At 48.5% G+C, this 25,198-nt stretch overlaps 1 protein-coding gene across 4 annotated transcripts in view; it reads left to right on the top strand.

Moving 5' to 3' along the window:
* Positions 1 to 24,252, top strand: part of SPEG (striated muscle enriched protein kinase) — a 496,800-nt gene extending 472,548 nt beyond the window's left edge. For all 4 annotated transcript variants that reach the window (XM_077447841.1, XM_077447840.1, XM_077447842.1 and 1 more), the window contains 4 exons: positions 2,594 to 2,817; positions 3,991 to 4,066; positions 5,496 to 5,645; positions 21,456 to 24,252. In XM_077447841.1, the coding sequence (XP_077303967.1) occupies positions 2,594 to 2,817; positions 3,991 to 4,066; positions 5,496 to 5,645; positions 21,456 to 21,669 (664 nt within the window). In that variant the 3' untranslated portion in view covers positions 21,670 to 24,252. The remainder of the gene's footprint in view (positions 1 to 2,593; positions 2,818 to 3,990; positions 4,067 to 5,495; positions 5,646 to 21,455) is intronic.
* The last annotated feature ends 946 nt before the right edge of the window (positions 24,253 to 25,198 follow it).

Here is a 25,198-nt window from a genome sequence, read left to right as displayed (position 1 = left end):
TAATAAAAGTACCTGGATCTCAGAAGCAGGCAGGGTCCATCTACACTGGGGGCATCTGAAGCCCTCTTCTATCCATTTCCGGGAATCAGTGCAGCTGGCTACCCAGCATGTACCTCTCGATCTCGCACCTGCGCAGTAATGTCACCACGCGGTGCTCCTTCCTCCTGAGTTCTAACACGTTGCCATAGCGGTGGTGCCGGCAGACGTTCCCATCAATGATCGTGAGATCTCGTCACTAGGCGATTCACAAGGACTCCTGGGATACATGACGCCGCTATCCCAGGAGCCCTTGTGAATTGCCTAGTGATGTAATTGCCTAGGCGGATGCTGCCGGAAGTGCAGGAGAAAGAAGGTAATTAAAAGGTACTGTATTTCCTTAAAAAAAAAAAATAATAATAATAATTTCCATTGCGAAAAGGATAGTCACAGGGGGTACCATAGGGAGGAAGTGTAGAAAATGGGTGGAACTCCGCTTTAAAATATACAATTGTATGTGGCGCAAAAAAACAGCTGGATCCAAAATAGTAGTTATGAATAAAGCATTAAAAACACACAAGAGTCCAAAAAACAAATGAGTCCATTGTACACCCGTGGGTATAGGGTGAGTGAATGCACATGTGGATGTCAGTATTACCAAGGGTGGGCAGGCATGTGTCCTCAGAGTAATAGCCAGCTCTATACAAACAAGAAAAGGGGAACGAAAGGGGGAAGTGCCACCTGGGTGCAGAGAGAAAAAAGCTTTTAATTGTGCAACGTAAAAGGTGTAAGTGTCATTTACCTTGTGCTATTAAAAGCTTTTTAATCTCTGCATCCAGGTGGCACTTTCCCCTTTCTTTTCTCTTTCTATTATGTAGCAATGTGCCCATGTAGTAATATTTAAATGTTAATTCAGTTGTAGCAATGTTCCTACTTTTACGTAGCTGGTGAAGTAGCCTGAAGTGTTGAGGACAACTTCTCTTGCACCTCTAACTCAGGACCCCTGGTAAAGTAATAGGAGGGCACGAAGTGGCACAAGTGCCTAGTAGTTAATGTCAGCAGCTGGTGTACGTGGGTAGTCAGAACATCCACAGTGTCAGGTGGGGGAATCGGTAGAAGTGAGCAGGTGTTCAGAATAGATTGGCTGGATGGTAAGCAGACAATCAGTTAAGAATGACTAATCAGCGGGCAGATGATCAGCAGAGGCTGGCTGGGCAGCAGGTGGGTGATCAGCAGAGACTGGATGGATGGCAAGTGGATGAGCAGTAAATACTGGCTGAGCAACAGACAGGTGATCATCACAGACTGGCTAGGCAGCAGGCAGATGAACAGCAGAGACTGACTAGGTAGCAGGCAGGTGATTAGCAGACTGGCTGGACAGCAGGCAGATGATCAGCAGAGACTGGCTGGGCAACAGGCAGATGATGAGCAGACTGGCTGGGCAGCAGGCAGATGGTCAGCAGAGACTGGCTTGGCAGCAGACAGGGCGATCAGCAGAGACTGGCTGGGCGGCAGGCAGATGATTAGCAGAGACTGGCTGGGCAGCAGGCAGTTGATTAGCAGAGACTGGCTGGGCAGCAGGCAGATGATTAGCAGAGACTGGCTGGGTAGCAGGCAGATGATTAGCTGAGAATGGTGTGACAGCAGGCAGGTGATCGGCAGAGACTGGATGGATGGCAGGTGGATGATCAGTAAATACTAGCTGGGCAGCAGGCAGATGATTAGCAGAGACTGGCTAGGCAGCAGGCAGATGATTAGCAGAGACTGGCTGGACAGCAGGCAGATGATCAGCAGAGACTGGCAGGGCAGCAGGCAGGTGATCAGCAGAGACACGATGGATGGCAGGCAGATGATCAGTAAATACTGGCTGGGCAGCAGGCGGATGATCAGCAGAGACTGGCTGGGCAGCAGGCAGATGATCAGCAGAGACTGGCTGGGAAGCAGGCAGATGATCAGCAGAGACTGGCAGGGCAGCAGGCGGGAGATCAGCAGAGACTGGATGGATGGCAGGTGGAGGATGATCAGTAAATACTGGCTGGGCAGCAGGCAGATGATCAGCAGAGACTGGCTGAGTAGCAGGCAGATGATCAGCAGAGTCACAAAAGCTGGGTCTGTAACTGGCAGTCAGATCAGGCAGAGGCATAATCAGAGTTTAGGCCGGAGTCGATAACAGATGAGCAGATCAGGAACAGAAGAAGAAGGCAGAGGCGTATTCCAGGGACAGGCCAAGGTTATTGATTCGAGAGTAGTCAGGGCAGGCTGGATCGTCAACAGGTAGTCAGATACATAAGCAGAGAACTCTGTATACCAGCTAGCACTGATCATGTGCAAGCAGCTTACTTTAAATAGCCCGCTCGGAGCATTCCTGACAGACTCGCACACACGCGGGCGCGCGGCACACACATAAGCACATCTCCATATGCCTGGCTATTTGCTGGCCTGTGCACAGATATTCATTCCAATGCAACATTCTGTATACTAGTATATCCTTCCTGACGTCCACTTAGATTTATTATGTATTTATTACAGGAAATATGTAGCAATGTTCCCACGTAGATTCATTCTGTAGCAATGTCCAGCGTCTTGATTCTGTGTTGTCCTTCCTTTGTGGCTCCAGGTTCCGTTACTCAGAAGATGATGTCGTCAATTACCTACTTCAGATCTTTCAGGGATTAGAATATCTCCACGAACAGAAGATCCTGCATCTGGACATTAAACCAGAGAACATCATGGTGTCCTACATGAATACCATTAAGATCATTGATTTCGGGAGCGCTCAGACATTCAGCCCTCTCGTCCTTCGCCAGCTGGGGAAACGTGTCGGGACCCTGGAATACATGTGTATGTGAAACAACTAGAATCGGTAACCTGGTCTGCCCTCACACGGTGTCCTCCTGGTAAAACCTGGAATTAGTTCCTGAGGCCAAGAGGAAAATGATATGTATAGAATATTAATAAAACATCTATGGGTTACTTGCACATGATACTGATGTATTAACCACTTCCCGACCAGCGCACGCAGATGTACGTTGGCAAAATGGCACGGGCAGGCATATTGGCGTACAGGTACGTCCATTTTTATATGCTGCCCTGCCATCGCGTGCGCGCCGTGAGTCCGGTCGCAGGTCCCACGGACTCGATTGCCGCGGGGATACCCGCAATCGTCTCACGGGGCGGCTGAACGGGGAGATGCCGTTGTAAACAGCATCTCCCCGTTCTGCCTAGCAACAAGTGAGGCTGATCTCTATTCCATGTGATTGGAGCAGAGATCAGTGGTCACTAACACAAAGCCCAGCCCCCCACAGTTAGTAACATGCCCATGGCTCAAACCTCCCAACTTTCTGAGATGGATATGAGGGACACCTATCAGCAAAAGTATGCAGGCATAGAACACACCCCTTGCCACACCCCCCTTAAAGGAGAATTGTACAAAAAAAAGTGCTTTTTTACCACTACTATTCCTTTATATTGGCTTTTGGAATTTACAAATGCAGCAATGGATGAAAGGTTTAGCACTGGGAAACACTTTTTGATACTTAAAGTGCATTTTATATACATCTATATGGATCAGACCAAAATGAGGGACAAATGAGGAGAAGTGAGGGACAGAGGGACATTGTTCCAAATCAGGGACAGTCCCTTGAAATCAGGGGCAGTTGGGAGGTATGTTGGCTGCACGCAATGTAAATAGCTATACTACCTATAGGTAAACTATATTATAGGCTTACCTATAGGCAAAAGCAAAGGATGGAAGATTACTTCCACTTTAAAAAAACGATGAGCTGCATTTGATTGCTAAAAAAAAAAATCCTGAATGCCTAAAAATGTGTCATTTTTAAGGTGTCCGTGTGCACGAGGCCTAATATTGTAGACAATCACTGAGGTTGATATTTTTCTGCTGTAACTTACTTACCTGTAGAACATAATTACTGTATGTGAAAAAATAGTTTTCTCCTTCAGCCATCCTGATACCATTTTATATCTTTATGTCTCTTTTCTGTGTTCTCTCTGCAGCCCCAGAGATGCTGAAAGGAGAGCCGATTGGACCAGCGGCCGATATTTGGGGATTAGGTGTGCTTACATATGTAATGTAAGTAATACAAGATTCAGTGTAGTCATTTATAGGAGGAATGCATGCTGGGAGAATTTCACTAGTGGTTCTAAAATCAAAAAAGGTTGCTTTACCTTAATGCATTCTGTGCATTACGCTAAAAACTTTCTACTAGCTTTTCCACGTCCCCCCCCCCCCCCACCAAACATTTATCTGCGTCCTGTACAGGGGCGGACTGACAACTCATGGGGCCCCCGGGCAAAAGGAGATTATGGGGCTGCCAGGCAATAGAATATGGGGCCGCATAGTATACACACACACACATACAGTATATACACACAGACACACAATATACACACACACAGTATACACACACAGAATACACATACACACACTGAAAAAGTACTGGAGAGGCGGGGCAGCTATAATCTTGGGATTTTTAAAAAAACACTGATTTTGACATACTTTCCCTGGTTTTATTGAGGCTGGCAACCCTGATGGGGCCCCTTAGTGGCATGGGGCCCTCGGGCAGTGCACGAATGGTCAGTCCGCCCCTGGTCCTGTATCGATCCAGTGCTGTGCACTACTGCAGTTCTACTGTCTACAGACAAATCCTGTGAGGATAAGCTGCTCTGTGTGTGTCTATGGATGCACACAGACCAGCTCAGGAGCACGCCTGCCTGTGTCTCGCCATGGGAAGCGGCTTCCTTTTGATGCACACACAGAGAGAAGCAGAGAGTGCCATCGGGAGACCCTAGAAAAGGAGGTAAGTGGCTGCTCCTTTTGCATGTCAAAACACTCCAGTGTGAACCATTGCACAGAGCAGGTAAATATATATATTTTAATTTAAAAAATGTTTGACCTTACAACTGTTTTAAAGTGGTTGTAAACCCTTACAACCAACTTTGACCTACAGGTAAGCCTAGATTAAGGCTTACCTGTAGGTCCAAGAAATATCTCCTAAACCTATAAGGTTTAGGAGATATTTGCCCGAAGACAGCCACCGATGTCTACGGCGCATGCGCCGTAGGCTGCGGCGCACTGGGGCAGGCCGCAGATCGCAGCGATATGCCGCGAGCGTCGGCTCCCGTGCGCATGCGCGGGAGTGAGGTCATCGCGGCTCCGGCGAATCACAGTGCCAGAGCCGCGAGACCCGGAAGTCGCTCCGGGATCCAAGGAAGGAAGAGGAAGATGGAGGACCGCTTCGGGGGCTTCGTTCTCAGGTAAGTTATTCATAATGATCTAGTATGCCAAAAAAAGGACATACATTTTGAGTGAGGTGGATGTTTATTATTATTTGTGGAACCTCAGATCAGATGTATTTTTCTGGAAATGTCCGGAATTGTTCTTTGGCTAAACGAATAGAGTGTATTAAAGTCACAATACATTTGGGAGAGGCCTTCAATCATTACTCCAGTGTTCTTCTCTCTTTATCTCTTTATCTCTTTGGTTCTGTGTTTTTGTGCAGGCTAAGCGGACGATCTCCATTCTTTGAATTGGACCCCATGGAAATGGAAAACAAGATTGTAGCTGGACGGTTTGACATTTTTAAGCTCTACTCCAATGTTTCTCAAAGTGCTTCCCTCTTCATACGAAAGCTGCTGTCCATCTACCCCTGGTGAGTGGCAGCACGGACACAAAGAATATTTGAACAGCTAAAGGAAAGCTGCTGCCTCTAACAACCAATCACAATTTCCCCTTTGCATGGCCCAACTCCCAATGACACAAACAATGGGCACTATTACTACCACTGACACCAACAATGGGGCGCTATTCATCCCACTGACACCGATGATGGGGCACTATTCCTCCCACTGACACCAACAATATGACACTATTTATCTCACTGAGACCAACAATGGGACACTATTCCTCACACTGACACCAATATTGGGGCACTATTTATCCCACTGACACAAACAATGGGGTACTCTTCTTCCCACTGACACCAACAATGGGACACTGTTCCTCCCACTGACACCAACAATGGAGCACTATTATTCTCACTAACACCAATAATGGGGTACTATTTATCCCACTGACACAAAAAATGGGGTACTCTTCTTCCCACTGACACCAACAATGAGACACTCTTCCTCCCATTGTCTCCAACAACGGCACACTATTCCTCCCACTGACACCAACGATGGGACACTATTCCTCCCACTGACACCAACAATGGGACACTATTTCTCCCACTGACACCAACAATAGGGCACTATTTCTCTCACTGACACCAACAATGGGACAGTATTCCTCCCACTGACACCAATGATGAGGCACTATTTCTCCCACCGACACCAACAATATGTCACTATTTATCTCACTGAGACCAACAATGGGACACTATTCCTCTCCCTGACACCAATAACATGACACTATTCCTCCCACTGACACCAACAATGGGACACTATTTATCCCACTGACACAAACAATGGGGTACTCTTCTTCCCACTGACACTAACAACAGGACACTGTTCCTCCCACTGACACCAACAATGGAGCACTATTTCTTTCACTGACAACAACAATGGGGTACTATTTATTCCTCTCCCTGACACCAACAATGGGACACTATTCCTCACACTGACACCAATAACATGACACTATTCCTCACACTGACACCAATAACATGACACTATTCCTCCCACTAACACCAATATTGGGGCACTATTTATTCCTCTGACACAAACAATGGGGTACTCTTCTTCCCACTGACACCAACAATGGAGCACTATACCTGTCACGTACCTGGTGGAGGGAGCCCGGAATGCAGGGAGCGGCCTCTCGTAAAAGCCTCTGGCTCGAGAATCCCTGGAAGTGGGGACAGGAATTCTAGAGTTCAGAGGGCACAAGTGCCGAGCTGGTGAAGAGTAGAACCGAAACAATAAAAACAGTGTAGCGCTTCACTAATAGATGTGGTCAGCATAAATTATATGGATAAAAGCAAAAATAATATAAATAAAAATGCCTAAAGAAAAGTCCAATATTAGCCACACATTCCACTATGTAGCCGGCCCAAGGGTGGCCGAACCGTCACAGAGGGGGGAGATTGGACTGGGCGGATGTATTCATGCGAGTCTGCTTGACTGTAACATCAGAGAAGAATGGATAAAATACTTCTTACCGACTTAGTTGGACTCATACAGTCATATGACAGTTGAGTCTAGAAGGCTTTAGGTCACAGTTTGGGACCGAGGAGTACGAAGAGGAAGGTCTGTTGAGCTGATGGATGAGCTCAAAACGATTGTAAGCCCTGTGATGGATCCTTTCAAATGGAACGTCAAGGGTGTATGTAGTCAAGCTCAGACGTAGCCCGTTGTACTGATGCTCCAATCTCACCCAGATAGAGAGGGAGACGTTGTGGAGGTTTAAGCCAAGAAAACAGAAAAAAGGAAAAAAGAAAAAAGGCTCCACATGGTGCAGGTCAGATGATATAAAAAAAGTTGATTTATTGAAGTCAAAAAATAATTAATGACTTAGTGATCACATAGACAGTCTAAAATAGAGATTAAAAGCAATGTAGGGTGCCAACAGCTCGCCCAACGCGTTTCGACATATGTGTCTTCTACAGGGGCATTTTTTCCATATAGGCCTCTTTCCATATATACTAAATTGTAGCGCAGTGTTTTCCCCTTAAACTGAAGAGTAGAACCGGCCCTGGAGCTGACAGCAGACAATGGCAGGCACAGGTGGTCAGACTGGAACAGTTGGCAGGCAGGCAGCAGATAACAGCAGGCACAGGTGGTAGGACTGGAACAGCTGGCAGGCAGGCAGCAGACAACAGCAGGCACAGGTGGTCGGACTGGAACAGCTGGCAGGCAGGCAGCAGACAACAGCAGGCACAGGTGGTCAGACTGGAACAGCTGGCAGAAGAAGCGAGGTCAAGGTACAACCCGGGTCGGTAACAGGCGGGCAGCAACGGTACACAGGAGAAGGCAGAAGCGAGGTCAAACGGTCCGAGGGTCAAAGGCTGGCAGCAAACAGGCGTTGTCGGGAACAGGCCGGGTAACAAGGAACAGGAACAATCAGGTAAGCAGGAGGCAGAGTAACTGGAACGCTGTAGACTGGACAGCACCGAGGCACTGAAACGGATTCCTTAAGAAGCCCTTTGGGCGCCAAGAACGGTCGCACGGCGTGCCTGCGCGCGCCCGTGTGGAACCGTGCAGCCGTTCGTGACCCCGCGCGCGCCCGTTCGTATCATCGCGCACCCGCGTGCGCTCGTTTGCAACATCGCGCACCCGCGTGCGCCCGTTCGTACCTACTCGCACCCGCGTGCGTCCGTTCGCGCCAATGCGCGCCCATGGATACCTGTTAACACTCAACGAGGGGATTCCGTGGGTAGGCCTTCCATGAGCCACTGGATTCCGGAGACGACCATGACATTGCCCCCCCCAAGGGGCAGCCTCCGGATGCCCAATTGTGCCATCTTACCCGGATGGGACCTCTCAAAGGCAAGTATCAGTCTTCTGGCGTGAATATTGGACTCAGGCTCCCAAGAATTTTCTTCAGGCCCGTACCCCTTCCATTTCACCAGAAATTGGATTTGATTGCGTCTTCGCCTACAGTCCAGGATGGATTCCACCTCATATTCCACTTCACCGTCGATGATCACGGGTTCAGGTGGAGTAACCTTCCTGCTGTCAAAGGGATCTGGAACGGCTGGCTTGAGCAAAGCTACGTGGAAGACAGGGTGAATCCGGAACGATTCTGGCAATTTTAGTTCGTACGCCACATCATTCACCTTTTTCACAACTGGGAAGGGACCCACAAACCTTGGACCCAACTTCTTAGATGGACAGGCCATTTTCAGGTTCAGAGTGGATAGCCAAACTTGATCCCCGACCTTGAGATTAAGTTCTCCCCTTCTCCTCTTGTCAAACACCTCTTTATTATACTTCTGGGTCCTTGTCATGGTCTCCTGCAGAAGCCTGTTGTTGGATCTGAAGAAGTCAATGTTTTCCTGAACCGCTGGTACCGGACATTCCGGAAGATCGTTGGACAAGAATAGAGGATGGAAACCGTAGTTTGCGAAGAACGGGGACTGTTTTGGGGCTGAATGAATGGAGTTATTGTAAGCAAACTCGGCTAGTGGTAGCAAGGGAGCCCAGTCATCCTGAGAGAATGACGAGAAACAGCGCAAGTACTGTTCCAACGTCTGGTTCGTTCGTTCAGTTTGCCCATTGGTTTGAGGATGGTAGGCAGAAGAGAAGCAGAGATCGATTTTTAAGGCCCCACAAAGTGCCCTCCAGAACTTAGACGTGAACTGTACTCCCCGATCCGATGTGATATTCGCAGGAATGCCATGCAGTCTCACGATTTCGTTAATGAATATCTTGGCTGTTTCCGCGGCGGAGGGAGTACCCTTCATTGGTAAGAAGTGGGCCATCTTAGATAACCTATCCACTACCACAAAGATCGTGGAACAGCCTTCTGAAGGTGGTAGCTCGACAATGAAGTCCATTGAGATCATCCGCCAGGGTCTCTCTGGGACAGGTAGTGGTTTCAACAGACCCCAGGCCCGGGACTTACTGCCTTTGTTCTGGATGCAGGTGACACATGCCTCCACATATTTCTTACAGTCCGACTTTAACTGCGGCCACCAGAATGTTCGTTGAACCAGTTCGGAGGTCTTATGGACTCCAAAATGGCCAGCCAGCAAATGGTCATGACAAGAACTGAGGACTGGAACTCGAATTTCCTGAGGAACGAAAATCTTGTCTTTGTACCAGAAGAGTTCATCCTTGGCCAGAAGAGTGACGTCAGGTGGAAGAGCAGCACTAACGGAAGCCTGCTTGATCTGGGACAGCAGATCTCCTTGGAGCAGGAGGAAGTTCCCTGAGGGCAGAATGGTGTCCGGATGCGAGGAGATTTCAGGTTCATTAAACATATGAGACAGAGCGTCCGGCTTAGTATTCTTTGACCCAGGACGATAAGTTATGTGGAAGGAGAATCTGGAGAAGAAAAGTGCCCATCTAGCCTGACGTGGTCTCAATCTCTTGGCAGACTTCAAGTACTCCAGATTCTTATGGTCCGTGTAAATGAGGATTGGATGCGCTGCTCCTTCCAGCAGATAACGCCATTCTTCGAGAGCCACCTTGATGGCTAATAGTTCTCGGTCTCCGACATCATAGTTGCTTTCTGCCTCGGATAGCTTGCGGGAAAAGAACGCAACTGGGTGCAGAAGAGATCTTGGTCCGTGCCTTTGGGAAAGTACTGCCCCAACCGCTATCTCGGAGGCGTCGACCTCCAGAATTTATGGCAGGGTTGGGTCGGGGTGCTTAAGAATAGAGGCCGACACGAACAAGTCCTTCAGAGTGGTGAAGGCCTTTTGAGCCTCGGGAGACCATTGGAACCTCAGGCCCTGTTTAGTTAGACTCGTGATGGGAGAAATGATGGTGGAAAATCCCCTAATAAATTTTCTATAAAAGTTTGCGAATCCAATGAACCGTTGGACCCCTTTCCTGTCCGTAGGAGCGGGCCAATCTCGAATGGCAGAAATCTTCTGAGGGTCCATCTCGATGCCATCTACGGAAATGATCAGCCCCAGAAACTGAATACTTCGTTGTTCGAAAGTACATTTTTCCGGCTTGGCGTATAGTCCGTGAAGACGGAGTCGGGATAACACGTTCCTGATGTGTTCCCGATGTTCAGCCAGGGAAGAAGAAAAGATCAGGATGTCGTCTAAATAGGTGATAACGAATAGATCTAGATAGTCTCTAAAAATGTCGTTTATGAAATGCTGAAACGTGGCAGGGGCATTACATAAACCAAAAGGCATGACCAAGTACTCAAAATGCCCAAAGCGAGTACGGAAGGTGGTCTTCCACTCGTCTCCACTTCGGATGCGGACGAGATTATAGGCACCCCGAAGATCCAGTTTAGAAAACACTGCTGCGGACCCCAGTCTTTGAAATAGTTCAGGCACAAGCGGCAAAGGATAACGGTTCTTTATAGTTATTTTGTTGAGTGCCCGATAGTCAACACAGGGGCGTAAGGTTTGGTCCTTCTTTTCCACAAAGAAGATTCCCGCGCCTGCCGGGGAAGTAGAGGGACGTATGAATCCCTTTCTTAAATTGTCATCCAGATAGGCCTTCAGGGCTACCAACTCAGTTTCTGATAGTGGGAAGATTCTCCCAAAGGGAATTTCTGCACCTGGAAGCAGTTCTATTGGACAATCGTATGGTCTGTGAGGGGGTAAAGTCTCGGCACCCTTCTTGCTAAAAACATCCAGGAAGTCGTGGTAGACTGGAGGTACAGCCTGACGGGTTTCTGCGTCAATCTCCAGGCAGAGCAAGGAGGAGGAAGCTTGGTCGGTTCCCGACAAGCAGTGTTGGAGACAGTAGGGTGAAGGGAATTTCAACTTTCCAGTGGACCAGTCAATCTGGGGATTGTGTGCCTTCAGCCAGGGCATGCCTAATATGATAGGGAATAGAGGGGATGTGATGACATCCAAACACAGCAACTCCTGGTGGATCCCGGCAATAATAGTAAACAAGGGCAGAGTCTCCTGAGTTACTGGACCAGACTTGAGAGTTGAACCGTCGGCCAGATGCACGGAAAGTCCCTTTGCCCTGGGCCGAAGGGGAATGTTATATTTTGAGACAAAGGATAAGTCTATAAAGCCACTGCAAGCTCCTGAGTCAATAATGGCGTTGGTCCGGATGTTCCCTCCTGGGAGCTGCAAAAGAATGGGTACAGTCAGATGGGAGGTAATACTCGGCAAGTCAGAAGTAAGGGCAGGAGACATGGAGAGGCACTTACGGAGCTTGGCAGGGCAAGTGCGCACGAAATGTCCTGGTTCTCCGCAGTATAGACAGAGGTTTCCTGCCCGACGGCGCTGGCGTTCTTCAGGCGTCAAGGAGGGTCTAAGTAGGCCCAGCTGCATGGGTTCAGGTGGGTCCTGGTTCACCGTGGTGGAAGTAGAAGAGGCTGGATGGGAGGAGTTAGGTACCCGGGGTAGCATCCACACTGGACAAGGGGTTGTCGTGGACCGTTCCAAACGACGTTCTCTTAAGCGTCTGTCTATTTGGATAGACAAATCCACTAAGGCTTCTAAAGTCTCAGGAGTGCCCACTCGGGCTAGCTCATCTTTCAGGGGTTCCGAAAGACCCATACGGAACTGGTAACGTAGTGCCGCATTATTCCAATCTGTGTCAGAACTCCAGCGTCGGAACTCCGATACATAGTCTTCCACGGGTCGACGGCCCTGCTGTAGTGTGTGCAAGGCCTCTTCAGCGGTGGCAGTTAACTGTGGGTCTTCATATAGCCGTGACATGGCCTGAAAGAAAATGTCCAGAGTTTCGAGAGAAGGATCCTTCTTTTCCAATAGGCGATGAGCCCAGGACTGGGGTTCGCCTGTCAACAGGGAGATGACATATCCCACTTTGGTGGATTCAAGGGAGAAGGTCCTAGGTTGAAGAGCAAAGAAAAGTTCACAGGAATTGCGAAAAGCCCGGAATCTTCCCCGGTGGCCAGAGAATTTTTCGGGTGTGGGTACCCTAGGTTCAGGGGGCAACATCACCATGGAAGGTGCAACAGAAGTCCCGGAAACAGCTGGTGTGGAAGTAGACAAGGCCTGGACCCGTTCCTCCAACTGACTATAGCCCTCCTGTAGGTTCTTCACCGCTTGAGTAAGTCCTGCAAGATGGCGGCAAAGCTCATCCATAGGAGAGGCTCCCTGCGTGGGCTCGGACATGGCTGTCCAGTACTGTCACGTACCTGGTGGAGGGAGCCCGGAATGCAGGGAGCGGCCTCTCGTAAGCCTCTGGCTCGAGAATCCCTGGAAGTGGGGACAGGAATTCTAGAGTTCAGAGGGCACAAGTGCCGAGCTGGTGAAGAGTAGAACCGGCCCTGAAGCTGACAGCAGACAACGGCAGGCACAGGTGGTCAGACTGGAACAGCTGGCAGAAGGCAGCAGACAACAGCAGGCACAGGTGGTCGGACTGGAACAGCTGGCAGGCAGGCAGCAGACAACAGCAGGCACAGGTGGTCAGACTGGAACAGCTGGCAGAAGAAGCGAGGTCAAGGTACAAGCCAGGTCGGTAACAGGCGGGCAGCAACGGTACACAGGAGAAGGCAGAAGCGAGGTCAAACGGTCCGAGGGTCAAAGGCTGGCAGCAAACAGGCGTCGTCGGGAACAGGCCGGGTAACAAGGAACAGGAACAATCAGGTAAGCAGGAGGCAGAGTAACTGGAACGCTGTAGACTGGACAGCACCGAGGCACTGAAACGGATTCCTTAAGAAGCCCTTTGGGCACCAAGAACGGTCGCACGGCGTGCCTGCGCACGCCCGCGTGGAACCGTGCAGCCGTTCGTGACCGCGCGCGCCCGTTCGTATCATCGCGCACCCGCGTGCGCTCGTTCGCAACATTGCGCACCCGCGTGCGCCCGTTCGTACCTACTCGCACCCGCGTGCGTCCGTTTGCGCCAACGCGCACCCATGGATACCTGTTAACACTCAACGAGGGGATTCTGTGGGTAGGCCTTCCATGAGCCACTGGATTCCGGAGACGACCATGACAATACCGTTCACTGACAACAACAATGGGGCACTATTTATTCCTCCCACTGACACCAATAATGACACACTATTCCTCCCACTGACACCAACAATGGGACAGTATTCCTACCACTGACACCAATGATGGGGCACTATTTCTCCCACTGACAGCAACAATATGACACTATTTATTTCACTGAGACCAACAATGGGACACTATTCCTCTCCCTGACACCAACAACGGGCACTATTGCTCTCACTAACACCAATAAATGGGGCACTATTTATCCCACTGACACAAACAATGGGGTACTTTTCTTCCCACTGACACCAACAATGGAGCACTATTATTCTCACTAACACCAATAATGGGGCACTATTTATCCCACGGACACAAAAAAAATGGGGTACTCTTCTTCCCACTGTCACCAACAATGACACACTATTCCTCCCACTGACACCAACAATGGGACAGTATTCCTCCCACTGACACCAATGATGAGACACTATTCCTCTCCCTGAGACCAATAACATGACACTATTCCTCGCACTGACACCAATAATGGGACACTATTTATCCCACTGACACAAACAATGGGGTACTCTTCTTTCCACTGACACCAACAATGGGACACTGTTCCTCCCACTGACACCAACAATGGAGCACTATTTCTTTCACTGACAACAACAATGGGGCACTATTTATTCCTCTCACTGACACCAACAATGACACACTATTCCACCCACTGACACCAACAATCGGACCCTATTCCTCCAACTGATACCAACGATGGGACACTTTTCCTCCCACTGACACCAACAATGGGGCACTATTACTCTCACTGACACCAACAATGGGACAGTATTCCTCCCATTGACACCAATGATGAGGCACTAGTGATCTTTTATTAAAAAGATTCAAGCGACCAATTTTATACAAAAGTAAAAGACAAAACCATATTATAAAACGTTAACAGAAAACAAAGGAATACACATCAATGTCCAGAATATATACAATATATACATAGTCCATTAGCAAAACATGAAAACTATTTACATAAAGCAGCAGAGAGGGCCTAAGAGGCACAACCCATCACCTATGTACGCAGCCATTTATCAAAAATGAATCATAAATTAAAAAAATCTAGGGTGATAAGAGACAGACAGCCACACCCGGGAAAGAGACTCCTGGCAGTCAGGGAGGCTTGAAACCCCTCCACGCCTTCAACCAAGCCCCCCGACTCCGCTTGTCTCTCTCAAGCACCCGAATCTTCTCCACCTCATGCAGAATGTCATACACCACCACTTCAACAGGAAGGATTTTATGCCGAATGCTGACCTGACACCGTGCGTTCCAGGTGAAATAAAGGACTACTAGGCTAACTAGAAAAAGTGTATCCAAACAAAAAACCCCCCCAGTATTGAATGCTCCGTACGCCCACTCAGCATAACCCAGCCTGGAGAGGAAAGGGACACCCCACCTGTTTTTACACCTCTATGTTAAAGGGGCAATGAAGCAGAAAATGGTCCATAGTCTCCTCCTCACCTGCACACTCCTCCCGAGGACAGCTACGATCCACCCCACTGCGGAATTTCAAATTGCCCCGAACATAGAGCCTCCCATGGAAGCACAACCAGGCCAGATCCCTAAATTTAGGGGGTACTCTGTCCAAATTAATCAATCTTAACCCCACCCTCAAAACTGGGCCTGGGCAATCCCTTAAGGCCAGTGGGTCATGAAAGACTTCGCTCAAGACTCGACTCATAAGGACTTTCCTCGGAACCGATCTGAGATCTTCAGCCGACAATCGCCACTGCCGCAGTAACTTCAGGCACGGAGCAACATAGACTGGTAGCTGACCACGATGACCCCTGAGATTCTTCACTTGGCCACCTTCTTCCCAAAGTCGCAGAAAAGGCCTAAACCAAGATCTAAATATGCCTACCCATCCAGGAGGTTCCACTGCAAGCATATTACCAATGTTAAATTTGAGAAATAGCAGTGAAAAGAAAAGAACTGGGTTGACCATACCTAAGCCACCCTCCCTCCTGGATAGATAGGTGACATTTCCCTTGATGGGGTTCAGTCTGTTCCCCCACAGCATCTGGAAGAACACACTACTGACCCTAGCATAGAGAGACACTGGCAAGATGCAGACAAAGCTGACATACAAGAAGATCGGAATCAGGTAAGTCTTAATCAGATCAACCCTTTCCCTCAGAGATAACTTCCATCTCTTCCAGCTGACCACCTTAGTATTGGCAATTTCCAGTCTGCCTTCCCAGTTTTTGAGGCCATAATCGCCGGGTCCAAATTCAATGCCTAGAATCTTAATTCTTTCCTGGGGCACCAGAAAGGTGTCCGGGAGATCAAACCCCTCACCTTCCTTTCCCATCCAAAAAACTTCACTCTTTTCCTGATTGATCTTGGAGCCTGATGCTTCAGAATACCGTGATGTCAGAGAGACCACCTCCTCTGCTTCATCTGCCCCAGTGACAATCACCGACACATCGTCCGCATAGGCAACAACACTCAAAGGCTGCTCACCCGGGAGCCCCACTGGCACCCCACACAACATGCCGCTCTCTAGCCTCCTGATGAAGGGGTCGATTGCAAACACATAGAGCAGGGGACTCAGAGGACAACCCTGGCGCACCCCGGAGCCAACCTCAAAGGACTGCCCAACCCAACCATTAACAAGAGGAAAGCTTTCTGCCCCTTTATACAAGACCTTTAACCAATCAACAAAACCACCCGGCAGACCGTACTTACTAAGGAGCAACCACAGGTACTCATGGTTAACACGATCAAAAGCCTTTGCCTGATCCAACGTCAGCAAATACTTTCCCCAGCCTGCAGCCCTGCACCGCTCCAAGGCCTCCCGGACAGCTAAAACCGCTGTGAAGGTGCTTCTACCCTGGACCGAACAGTGCTGATGGCGAGAAAGCAAAGACTCGGCTACTGACAATAGGCGCCAGAAAATAATCTTTGCCAGTATCTTTCTATCGACATTAAGAAGGCTGATGGGGCGCCAATTCTCAATCATCGAAGGATCTTTACCCTTTGAAAGAAGAATCACAGCCGAGTGCCTCATGGAAGGGGAAAGCACCCCCTCAGCAAGGCAACTGTTAAAAACCTCTACCAAGTGTGGGGCCAGAATAGACTTAAAGGCTTTGTAAAACTCAGCCGTCAAGCCATCCGGTCCAGGTGACTTTTTGATGGCAAGCTGTTCAATTGCCCTCATCACATCAACTGTGATCTCCTCTGTCAAATTCATCAATGGAACATCTCCACCATTTAGACCTGGGGTAGAGTCCAAAAAGCTGTCCATCTTGTCACGGTCAAGCTCTTTCCTCCCAAGAAGGTCAGCATAAAAAGACCTCACGACCTCCAGGATCCCTGACCTGGACTTTGTCAAGGAACCTGTACTGTCCTTAAGGCCAACAACCATTTTAACAGCTACACCTTGTTTGCAGTTCTGGTAAGGGTCAGGCGAGTGGTACTTCCCATAGTCCCTCTCCAGAACCAAAGAGGCATGCCGGTCATATTGACACTTCCTGAGGAGGAGTTTCACTTCGGAGATTGCCCCAGGATCTCCTCCTCTCGAGACAAGAATATCCAGCTTCCTCCGTAAACGTTGGTAGGTCATGTATTTATTAAACTGATTTCTATTGGCTAGGCCCCTGAAGAATCCAGCGATCCTCTTTTTGGTCAGCTCCCACCACTCAGCCTTGCTGCTACAAAAGTCCAGGATGGTCACCTGAGCCTGAAAGAATTCCTCAAAGGATTGTCTAACATGTTCTTCCTTGAGTAGAGTCGAATTCAATCTCCAGATGCCCCTGCCTCTCTGAGGGGCGTCTGAAGCATTCAGGACCACAGATAGCATACAGTGATCAGAGAACTCTACTGCCTGCACCACTGGGGGCGAGAAAGCAGAGGTCTCCTTCAAAAAAAACCTATCTATCCTACTCTGACTACTACCTCGATGAAAGGTGAACCCAGTGTTATCCGGGAGGTGCTTAATGTGCACATCCACAAGACCAGCATCCCTAACCATACTATTTAAAAAAACGCTATCATATCCCAGCCTGTCCTTGAAGTCCTTCCTGTCCTTGGGCCTAGTTACTGTATTAAAGTCACCTCCAAAGACCACTTGCCGGGATGTAAAAAGAAATGGCTTGATCCTTGTAAAAAGGCATTTCCTGTCCCACTTTGTGTGCGGCCCATAAACATTAATTAGACGCAGGTCCTGCCCCCCCTACAAGGACGTCTAAGACCATACATCTCCCAATCTCCACCTCAATAACCCGCCGGACATTTACCATACCGGTTTTAAACAACACCGCCACACCGCCGTAAGGCTCGGCCGCAAGAGACCAGTAAGATGGACCATGCCTCCACTCTCTCTTGGCCATATGAATATCTGCCAAGGAGGTGAGCCTAGTCTCTTGCAAAAATAAAATTTCAGCGTCTAATTGGCTGAACAAAAAGAAGGCCATGGAACGAGCTCTTACTGACTTAATGCTGGCAACATTTATTGTCACCGCTTTTAACGGAGGGGGAACCGCCATTTGGGTTATTGGGTGGATTGCTTCTTAGCTCCCCTCTGCTGCTCATCACCAGAAGCCTCTCTCTTTCTTGAGGCAGCCTCAAACTCCATTTCAGAATCGGAACTTCGTTCCGAAGAAGCTCCAGATGAAGAAACATACCATCCAGAGGACCTACGATGGTTGGAGATAGGCACTGGAGCCCGTTCTGTCCTCACCGCCTGCCTCCGCTTCCCAACCTTCCTTCTCTCCTCCAGGTACTGCAGGTCAGCTTCAGAGATGCCATCATCTCTGTTTTTTTTCTTTGGAGTCTTCACAGAAGACTACTTTATAGAGGAAGAAGCGACCTTTTTAGTACCTACTACCACTCCTGGTGGGGGTGGTGTTCCCTTTGAGACAGACTTAGAGGGGGGGGTAACTGACACGGGGGGCACAGACTTGGAAGGTTCTGACACAAGAGGAGAGGATACAGTAGGCTGGGGGGACACAGAGACAGATACAGAAGGAATACATACAGACACAGGAGGGGTGGCCACAGGAACTGGAGAGGGATCCTGAGCAGGACCAGGGGAGTCAGTCACCGCAGAGGAGGATGGTACACCAGGGGCCTCACCCTCCATCCTGTCCAGCCTAGACAAGTCATTCATTACCTCCTTCTCCATATTGTGCCAGGCTTCAGGACATTTGCTGTAGGGATGGCCAAGGCGCAGGCACAGGTTGCACCTGATCATATCGGTGCAGTCCTTGGCCATGTGACCCTGACCCCGACACACTGAACATATCAAGGCTGAACAGGAGGAGCTCAAATGCCCCTTTTCTCCACAGCGGTGACACAGCTTCGGCTGACCAGGGTAGAAAATAGTCATCCTATCCCTCCCTATAAAAGCCGAGGAGGGCAGGTGACGGACAACATTCCCATCCCTGGCCAACCTGACTGTTACTGACCAACCCCCAGTCCAGATGTTACGCTCATCAAGGATTTTGCTGGGCTTAATCAAAACCTCCCCATAGTTCCGCAACCAAACCTCTAAATCCCGAGCAGGGACGCTCTCATTGGTCAGAATGATGGTGATTTTTTTAACAGTTGACCTCTGAGAGATTGCAACTGGGGCCAGACCCTCCCATTCAGGTCTTGACCTGCACCGAGCCTCATATCGCTCCCGGAACAGGTCAAGACCCTCTGGCCTGGTGAAACTAACCGTATAATCCCTCGTCCCAGACACATGTATAAAGGCATACAAGTCATTTGCCCCAAAACCCATTTCTAAAATGAGATCCACCACCGCACGCCGCGCTGGAGGGACTGCACCACCTTCCCATTTTAGAATCACAACATTACGTCTGGGACCCCCATCAGAAGCCAGAGACCCAAGACCAGATCCCGGGGTGCCCAAAGTGGTAGCCTGTAGGGGAAAACCCCGCTTGGGAGCGGAGCTACCAGGAGCTGAGCTTACCACCTGAGCAAACGTGTGTTTATTAGGGCCAAGGCTCCACACTGAAGTCACATTGGTCTTTACGTTATTAGCATTATCAACTGTCTGAACTGGATCAGCAGAATCCGCAGCCGGACGATTGTCCATCACACTGGTGCTGGGGTGATTGTTATCAGTCACAGAAATTTTCCCATCAGGAATGGTCACAGTTTCTGCTGCAGTACCAGCTGTCTCCTGATGCTGCGCTGTAGAGTCCTCAGCAGCAGTGGGGCAAACAGCTTTGGACTCTGCTAAAGAAGGGTTAATGGGCTCTGCTGACACCTGTAGTTCATCCACAGAAATTACACTTTTTAAATGTAAGTTTTGCTGCATTGTAGCATCATCATCCGGCACAACAGGGCTGCACACAACATTAGCAGTCTGACTGTTATCAGGCACATTGTCATTATCAGTAAAAGACACAAACACAGTCTTGTCCACAACATGGGGCTTCACTGGCTTTATATTATCAGGTACATTGTCTGTAATGTCCTCCTCATTGAAAACCAACTGATCCCCCCGCATAGGAGACTCCATTACCTGGATGGCCCTCAGCATGCCTCCTGAGTCCTGGGAAGGCATGGGGCTGCTTACCTCTCCCTGGGGGGGCAGGGGCGCGGAATTGGGGGTCTCCTCCTCCTCCACCTCCATCTTTGTCACCCTTCCAAACCTCCTGTCGTTTCCAAACTTTTCCTTGAAGGGACCATCTCTGCCTTCCATCATGGCCACGATGGTCTCTTGGTGGTCCACACGCACTTTAGCCAATTGGATCTCTGGATCCATGGATCCTCGCTTCTGGCTGTGTAAGCCCTCACGCTGCCTTCTCAGGCGCTTCAGCTCTGCACGCAGCTTGTAAAGCTTATCCCTCTCCCTATTCAGGACCTTTATCCCGGCCACCACTCGCTCCCGAATGGCATGCGAGCCTTCGTCCTCTCCAGGGACAGAGAGATCCGCTTGTCCACCAGAAGGCATGTCACCCGACGCCCCAGGAGAAGGCTGAGAACCTCCAGCAGGAGAGGCCCTGCTGGCCTCCATGGCTTCCCCAGAAAGGGGCCAGGAGAGCTGGGAGAGATTTCCTCACCGATCACCTGGAGGAGCTGCAGACACCTTCCTCCTGACACAGCTGTGCTCCAATGATGGGTGGGGCACTATTCCTCCCACTGACACCAACAATATGTCACTATTTATCTCACTGAGACCAACAATGGGACACTATTCCTCTCCCTGACACCAATAACATGACACTATTCCTCCCACTGACACCAATAGTTGGGCACTATGTATCCCACTGACACAAACAATGGGGTACTCTTCTTCCCACTGACACCAACAATGGGACATTGTTCCTCCCACTGACACCAACAATGGAGCACTATTTCTTTCACTGACAACAACAATGGGGCACTATTTATTCCTCCCACTGACACCAACAATGACACACTATTCCACCCACTGACACCAACAATGACACACTATTACACCCACTGACACCAACAATGGGACCCTATTCCTCCCACTGATACCAACGATGAGACACTTTTCCTCCCACTGACACCAACAATGGGGCACTATTTCTCCCACTGACATCAACAATGGGGCACTATTTCTCCCACTGACACCAACAATGGGGCATTATTTCTCCCACTGACACCAACAATGGGACAGTATTCCTCCGATTGACACCAATGATGGAGCACTAGTCTTCCCACTAATACCAAACATTGCATTGTTCGCTCTCACTGACACCAGAATATTTTGTACTTCCAACGGCCACAGTCCAGCCCCCTATAGTCTGAATCACAGTAAATTGGCCCTTTATGTAGAATATTTAGAGACCCCTGGCCTAGGCTATGGAAAAACAGAAGTAAACATTAAAGGAACTAACCTCTCAATCTGCTTGTCCACAGGAGCCGACCCACATTACAGGAATGCTTCTCAAACCCTTGGCTTCAGGATGCCTATTTAATGAAGCTGAGGCGCCAGACTCTCACCTTCACCACCAACCGCCTCAAGGAGTTCTTGGTGGAGCATCAAAGACGACGCTCAGACATGGCTACCAAGCACAAAGTTCTGCTTCGCTCTTACCATGGAACACAGCCACCAGCTCCCGTCACCCAGTGACCATGGGAAAAGGACCTTGGCGATGAGTAAGGTGGTCACGAAGCCAAAGGTGCATTTCACTGGACGATAGCAAAACGTCAAAGGTCCCAGGGAAAGTACTGGCAAGGAACAAAAAGTCAATACCTTGTAGTGTAAATAAAGAGGACATCATATCCCTGTGCCAAGGGAGTCCTGGGCACATCGGTGGTCAGTATACCTCTGTGACTGACATGGTGTAGTCCAGTGAGACTGAGGAATGGGGAGCATTAGAGTTGTGGGTGCATGGTGCATGTGAAACACCCCCACTTCCACAGCAAAGAAGATCTGACAGCTGATTTTGACCTACCACCTTTGACCTCAGTTCATTGCAACTTTTTAGAGTCAACCTCTACGCTGGAAAGGATACTTGACTTGAGTCATCTGGCCCTTGGTTTCTATGGCCCCTCCAAGGACTGTTTGGCATCACTTCCTGGACACAACAAGTGGTCTTAATGCAAACAGGCATTATTTATGCAAGGTGTTTTTTTATTTATTTTATTTCACTTACCTGGGTTCCTAACTAAAAAAAAGATCACCATGATACAGATAGGTACTCATTTTCAATAATAGACTCATTTAGATTTTAGCCCATTACAAGGCTGAGATATTATAATAGAAAAATAATTGTTTACAAATTGTTCTCGAAAAACCTTAAAAAAGGGCCTACAGGTACTAGATTGGGGATAGATCATATGCCCGATAGATGACACATAGAATTTACCGTTATAGTAATTGCAAGCCATTGGAAGTAAAGCTTCTGTCTTGTCCGATTGGTGAGTTCTAAGATTTTATTTAAAGGCTAGTAAGAGAGAGAAAGGCGACAAATGTATCTTTTAGATATAATTGACCATAGGCCTCCACCAATCGGAACTACCCTTGTTCTCCTATTGTACTAGGAGCTATGCGCTGTACTGTAGAGATGTTTCAGCTTTACATCTCCTTAAAAGCACCAAGTGTCTGTCTATTACAATTCCCCACTTCCTGTCCACACCGTCCTCTCCTCTCTCAACCTTTTCCCCCGTGCTAAATCATTTGGTATGTACCAGCAAGGTCTTCCATATCTTCCACCGTCAAGTCATACCACCATGTTTTTATCTGCACATCATTGGATCATGGTTCTGATTATGGGATACTTAAGCAATGTCAACTATCCAGCCATGTTTTCAACTGCTGCTGTACCCTAATCAATGTTCCTTGATAGGGATAATCTGTTTAATACCTCCCTTTGAACACATATGTCTGTCCCACTTTCTGGTTCGTTGAGCCGTCACAGAAAGTAGAAGAAGCTAACTAGTCAGCTACTCTCCAAAGAGCCAAGCCACTAACGAAGGAGAGAGGAAATGCCCATTGGATAGATATTGAACTTACTTAATGGCCGAGAACATGGGGCTATCTCTTTAAGGGCTGAGAACAAGGGACATTGACTTTAATGGCTGAGAACAGAGTAAGATGTTCTTAACATCTGAGAACACGGGACGTTGACCTTTATTTCTAAGAACAAGAGACAATGTCTCTCATGGTTAAGAGCAAGGAACAAAGTTCTTCATGGCTGAGAACAAGGAACAACGTTCTTCATGGCTGAGAACAAGGAACAACGTTCTTCATGGCTGAGAACAAGAAACAACGTTCTTCATGGCTGAGAACAAGGAACAATGTCCTTCATGGCTGAGAACAAGGAACAACGTTCTTCATGGCTGAGAACAAGGAACAATGTCCTTCATGGCTAAGAACAAGGAACAATGTTCTTCATGGCTGAGAACAAGGAACAACGTTCTTCATGGCTGAGAACAAGGAACAACGTTTTTCATGGCTGAAAACAAGGAACATCGACCTTAATGTCTGATAAGAACGGACAATGTTTAATGGCAGAGAAAAAGGGACATTGACCTTAATGTTTGATAACAAGGGACATTGACCTTTAATGTCTGATAACAAGGGACATTGACCTTTAATGTCTGATAACAAGGGACATTGACCTTAATGTCTGATAACAAGGGACATTGACCTTAATAGTTGAGAACAAGGGACATTGGGCTTAATGGTTAAGAACAAGGTACATTGACTTTGATGACTGAAAACAAGGGACATTGACCTTAATAGCTGAGATCAAAGGGACAATGCCCTTAATGATGAACGTAAAAAGGAATGTTGGGAGATGTGTGGTACAGAGGGAGAGAGCAAGTTAAACAGTCAGATTCTAGGAGAGCACAGCCAGCTCTGGTTGAAACTACCTTAAGCTGGAAAAAGGACTAGAGGTGACGTTCTGGCGATCTGGAAGGATGTGGCTAAAGGGCTTCACTGTAATGGTGCCACTTGAGTTTGTACATTTGTAGAAGGGGGGTATGCTTTCCCCTAAAGCTGCTCTTGAGCTCCCTATTTATTCACTAAAATGAAAATGGATTTATTTATTTATTAGAATTTGTGTTGCTTTTCCTGAGTTTGTATTTTTCTCCCCTCGACCCCTTTTTTGGTGTGAAGTTGAATAAATAAAATAAATATACTGAGGTCGCACGGACCGCCACGTGTAATCTGTATTAATAAAGTTGTTTATTTTTTTAATTTGAATTAACTGCTTGTAAGTATGCTCATACTTCTCCCACATCAATATTTACAGGCTCCAATTGGACACTATGGGGTCAGGTTATAAAACATTTGTTGGACAAACGTCAACAGGCACTGAGCTGGTGGTGTTGTGGAAAAAAAGTTGTGGGGTGTTATTTGTCATCACTGTGTGTGAGTCACAACCCAGGAAATGAGCATCAGGTGCCCCCATCAGAATCCCTTCTTACAGCAGGTGTCCCCATCAGAGCCCTCCCGTACATCAGGTATCCCCATCAGAATCCCTTCTTACATCAGATGCCCCCATCAGAATCCCCTTTTACATCTGGTATCCCCATCAGAGTCCCCTCTTACATCAGGTGTCCCCATCAGAATCCCCTTTTACATCAGGTGTCCCCATCAGAATCCCCTTTTACATCTGGTATCCCCATCAGAGTCCCCTCTTAAATCAGGTGTCCCCATCAGAGCCCTCCCATACATCATGTATCCCCATCAGAATCCCTCCTTACATCAGGTGCCCCATCAGAATCCCCTTTTACATCTGGTGTCCCCATCAGAATCCCCTTTTACATCAGGTGTCCCCATCAGAGTCCCCTTTTACATCATGTGTCCCAATCAGAGTCCTCCCTTACATCATGTATCCCCATCAGAATCCCGCCTTACATCAGGTGCCCCCATCAGAATCCCCTTTTACATCTGGTGTCCCCATCAGAATCCCCTCTTACATCAGGTGTCCCCATCAGAGTCCCCTCTTACATCAGGTGTCCCCATCAGAATCCCCTCTTACATCAGGTGTCCCCATCAGAATCCCCTCTTACATAAGGTGTCCCCATCAGAGTCCTCCTGTACATCAGGTACATCAGGTGTCCCCATCAGAGTCATCCCTTACATCAGAGTCCCCTCTTACATCAGCTGTCCCCAGTAGAATCCCCTCTTACATAAGGTGTCGCCA

The sequence above is a fragment of the Lithobates pipiens genome, unplaced genomic scaffold (assembly GCF_037356315.1).
Source record: "Lithobates pipiens isolate NorthernLeopardFrog02 unplaced genomic scaffold, aLitPip1_a1.2 Scaffold_22, whole genome shotgun sequence".
NCBI classification, from domain to species: Eukaryota; Metazoa; Chordata; class Amphibia; order Anura; family Ranidae; genus Lithobates; species Lithobates pipiens.
Note: the sequence above shows the minus strand (reverse complement) of the source record. Positions and strands in the feature narration are given on the sequence as shown.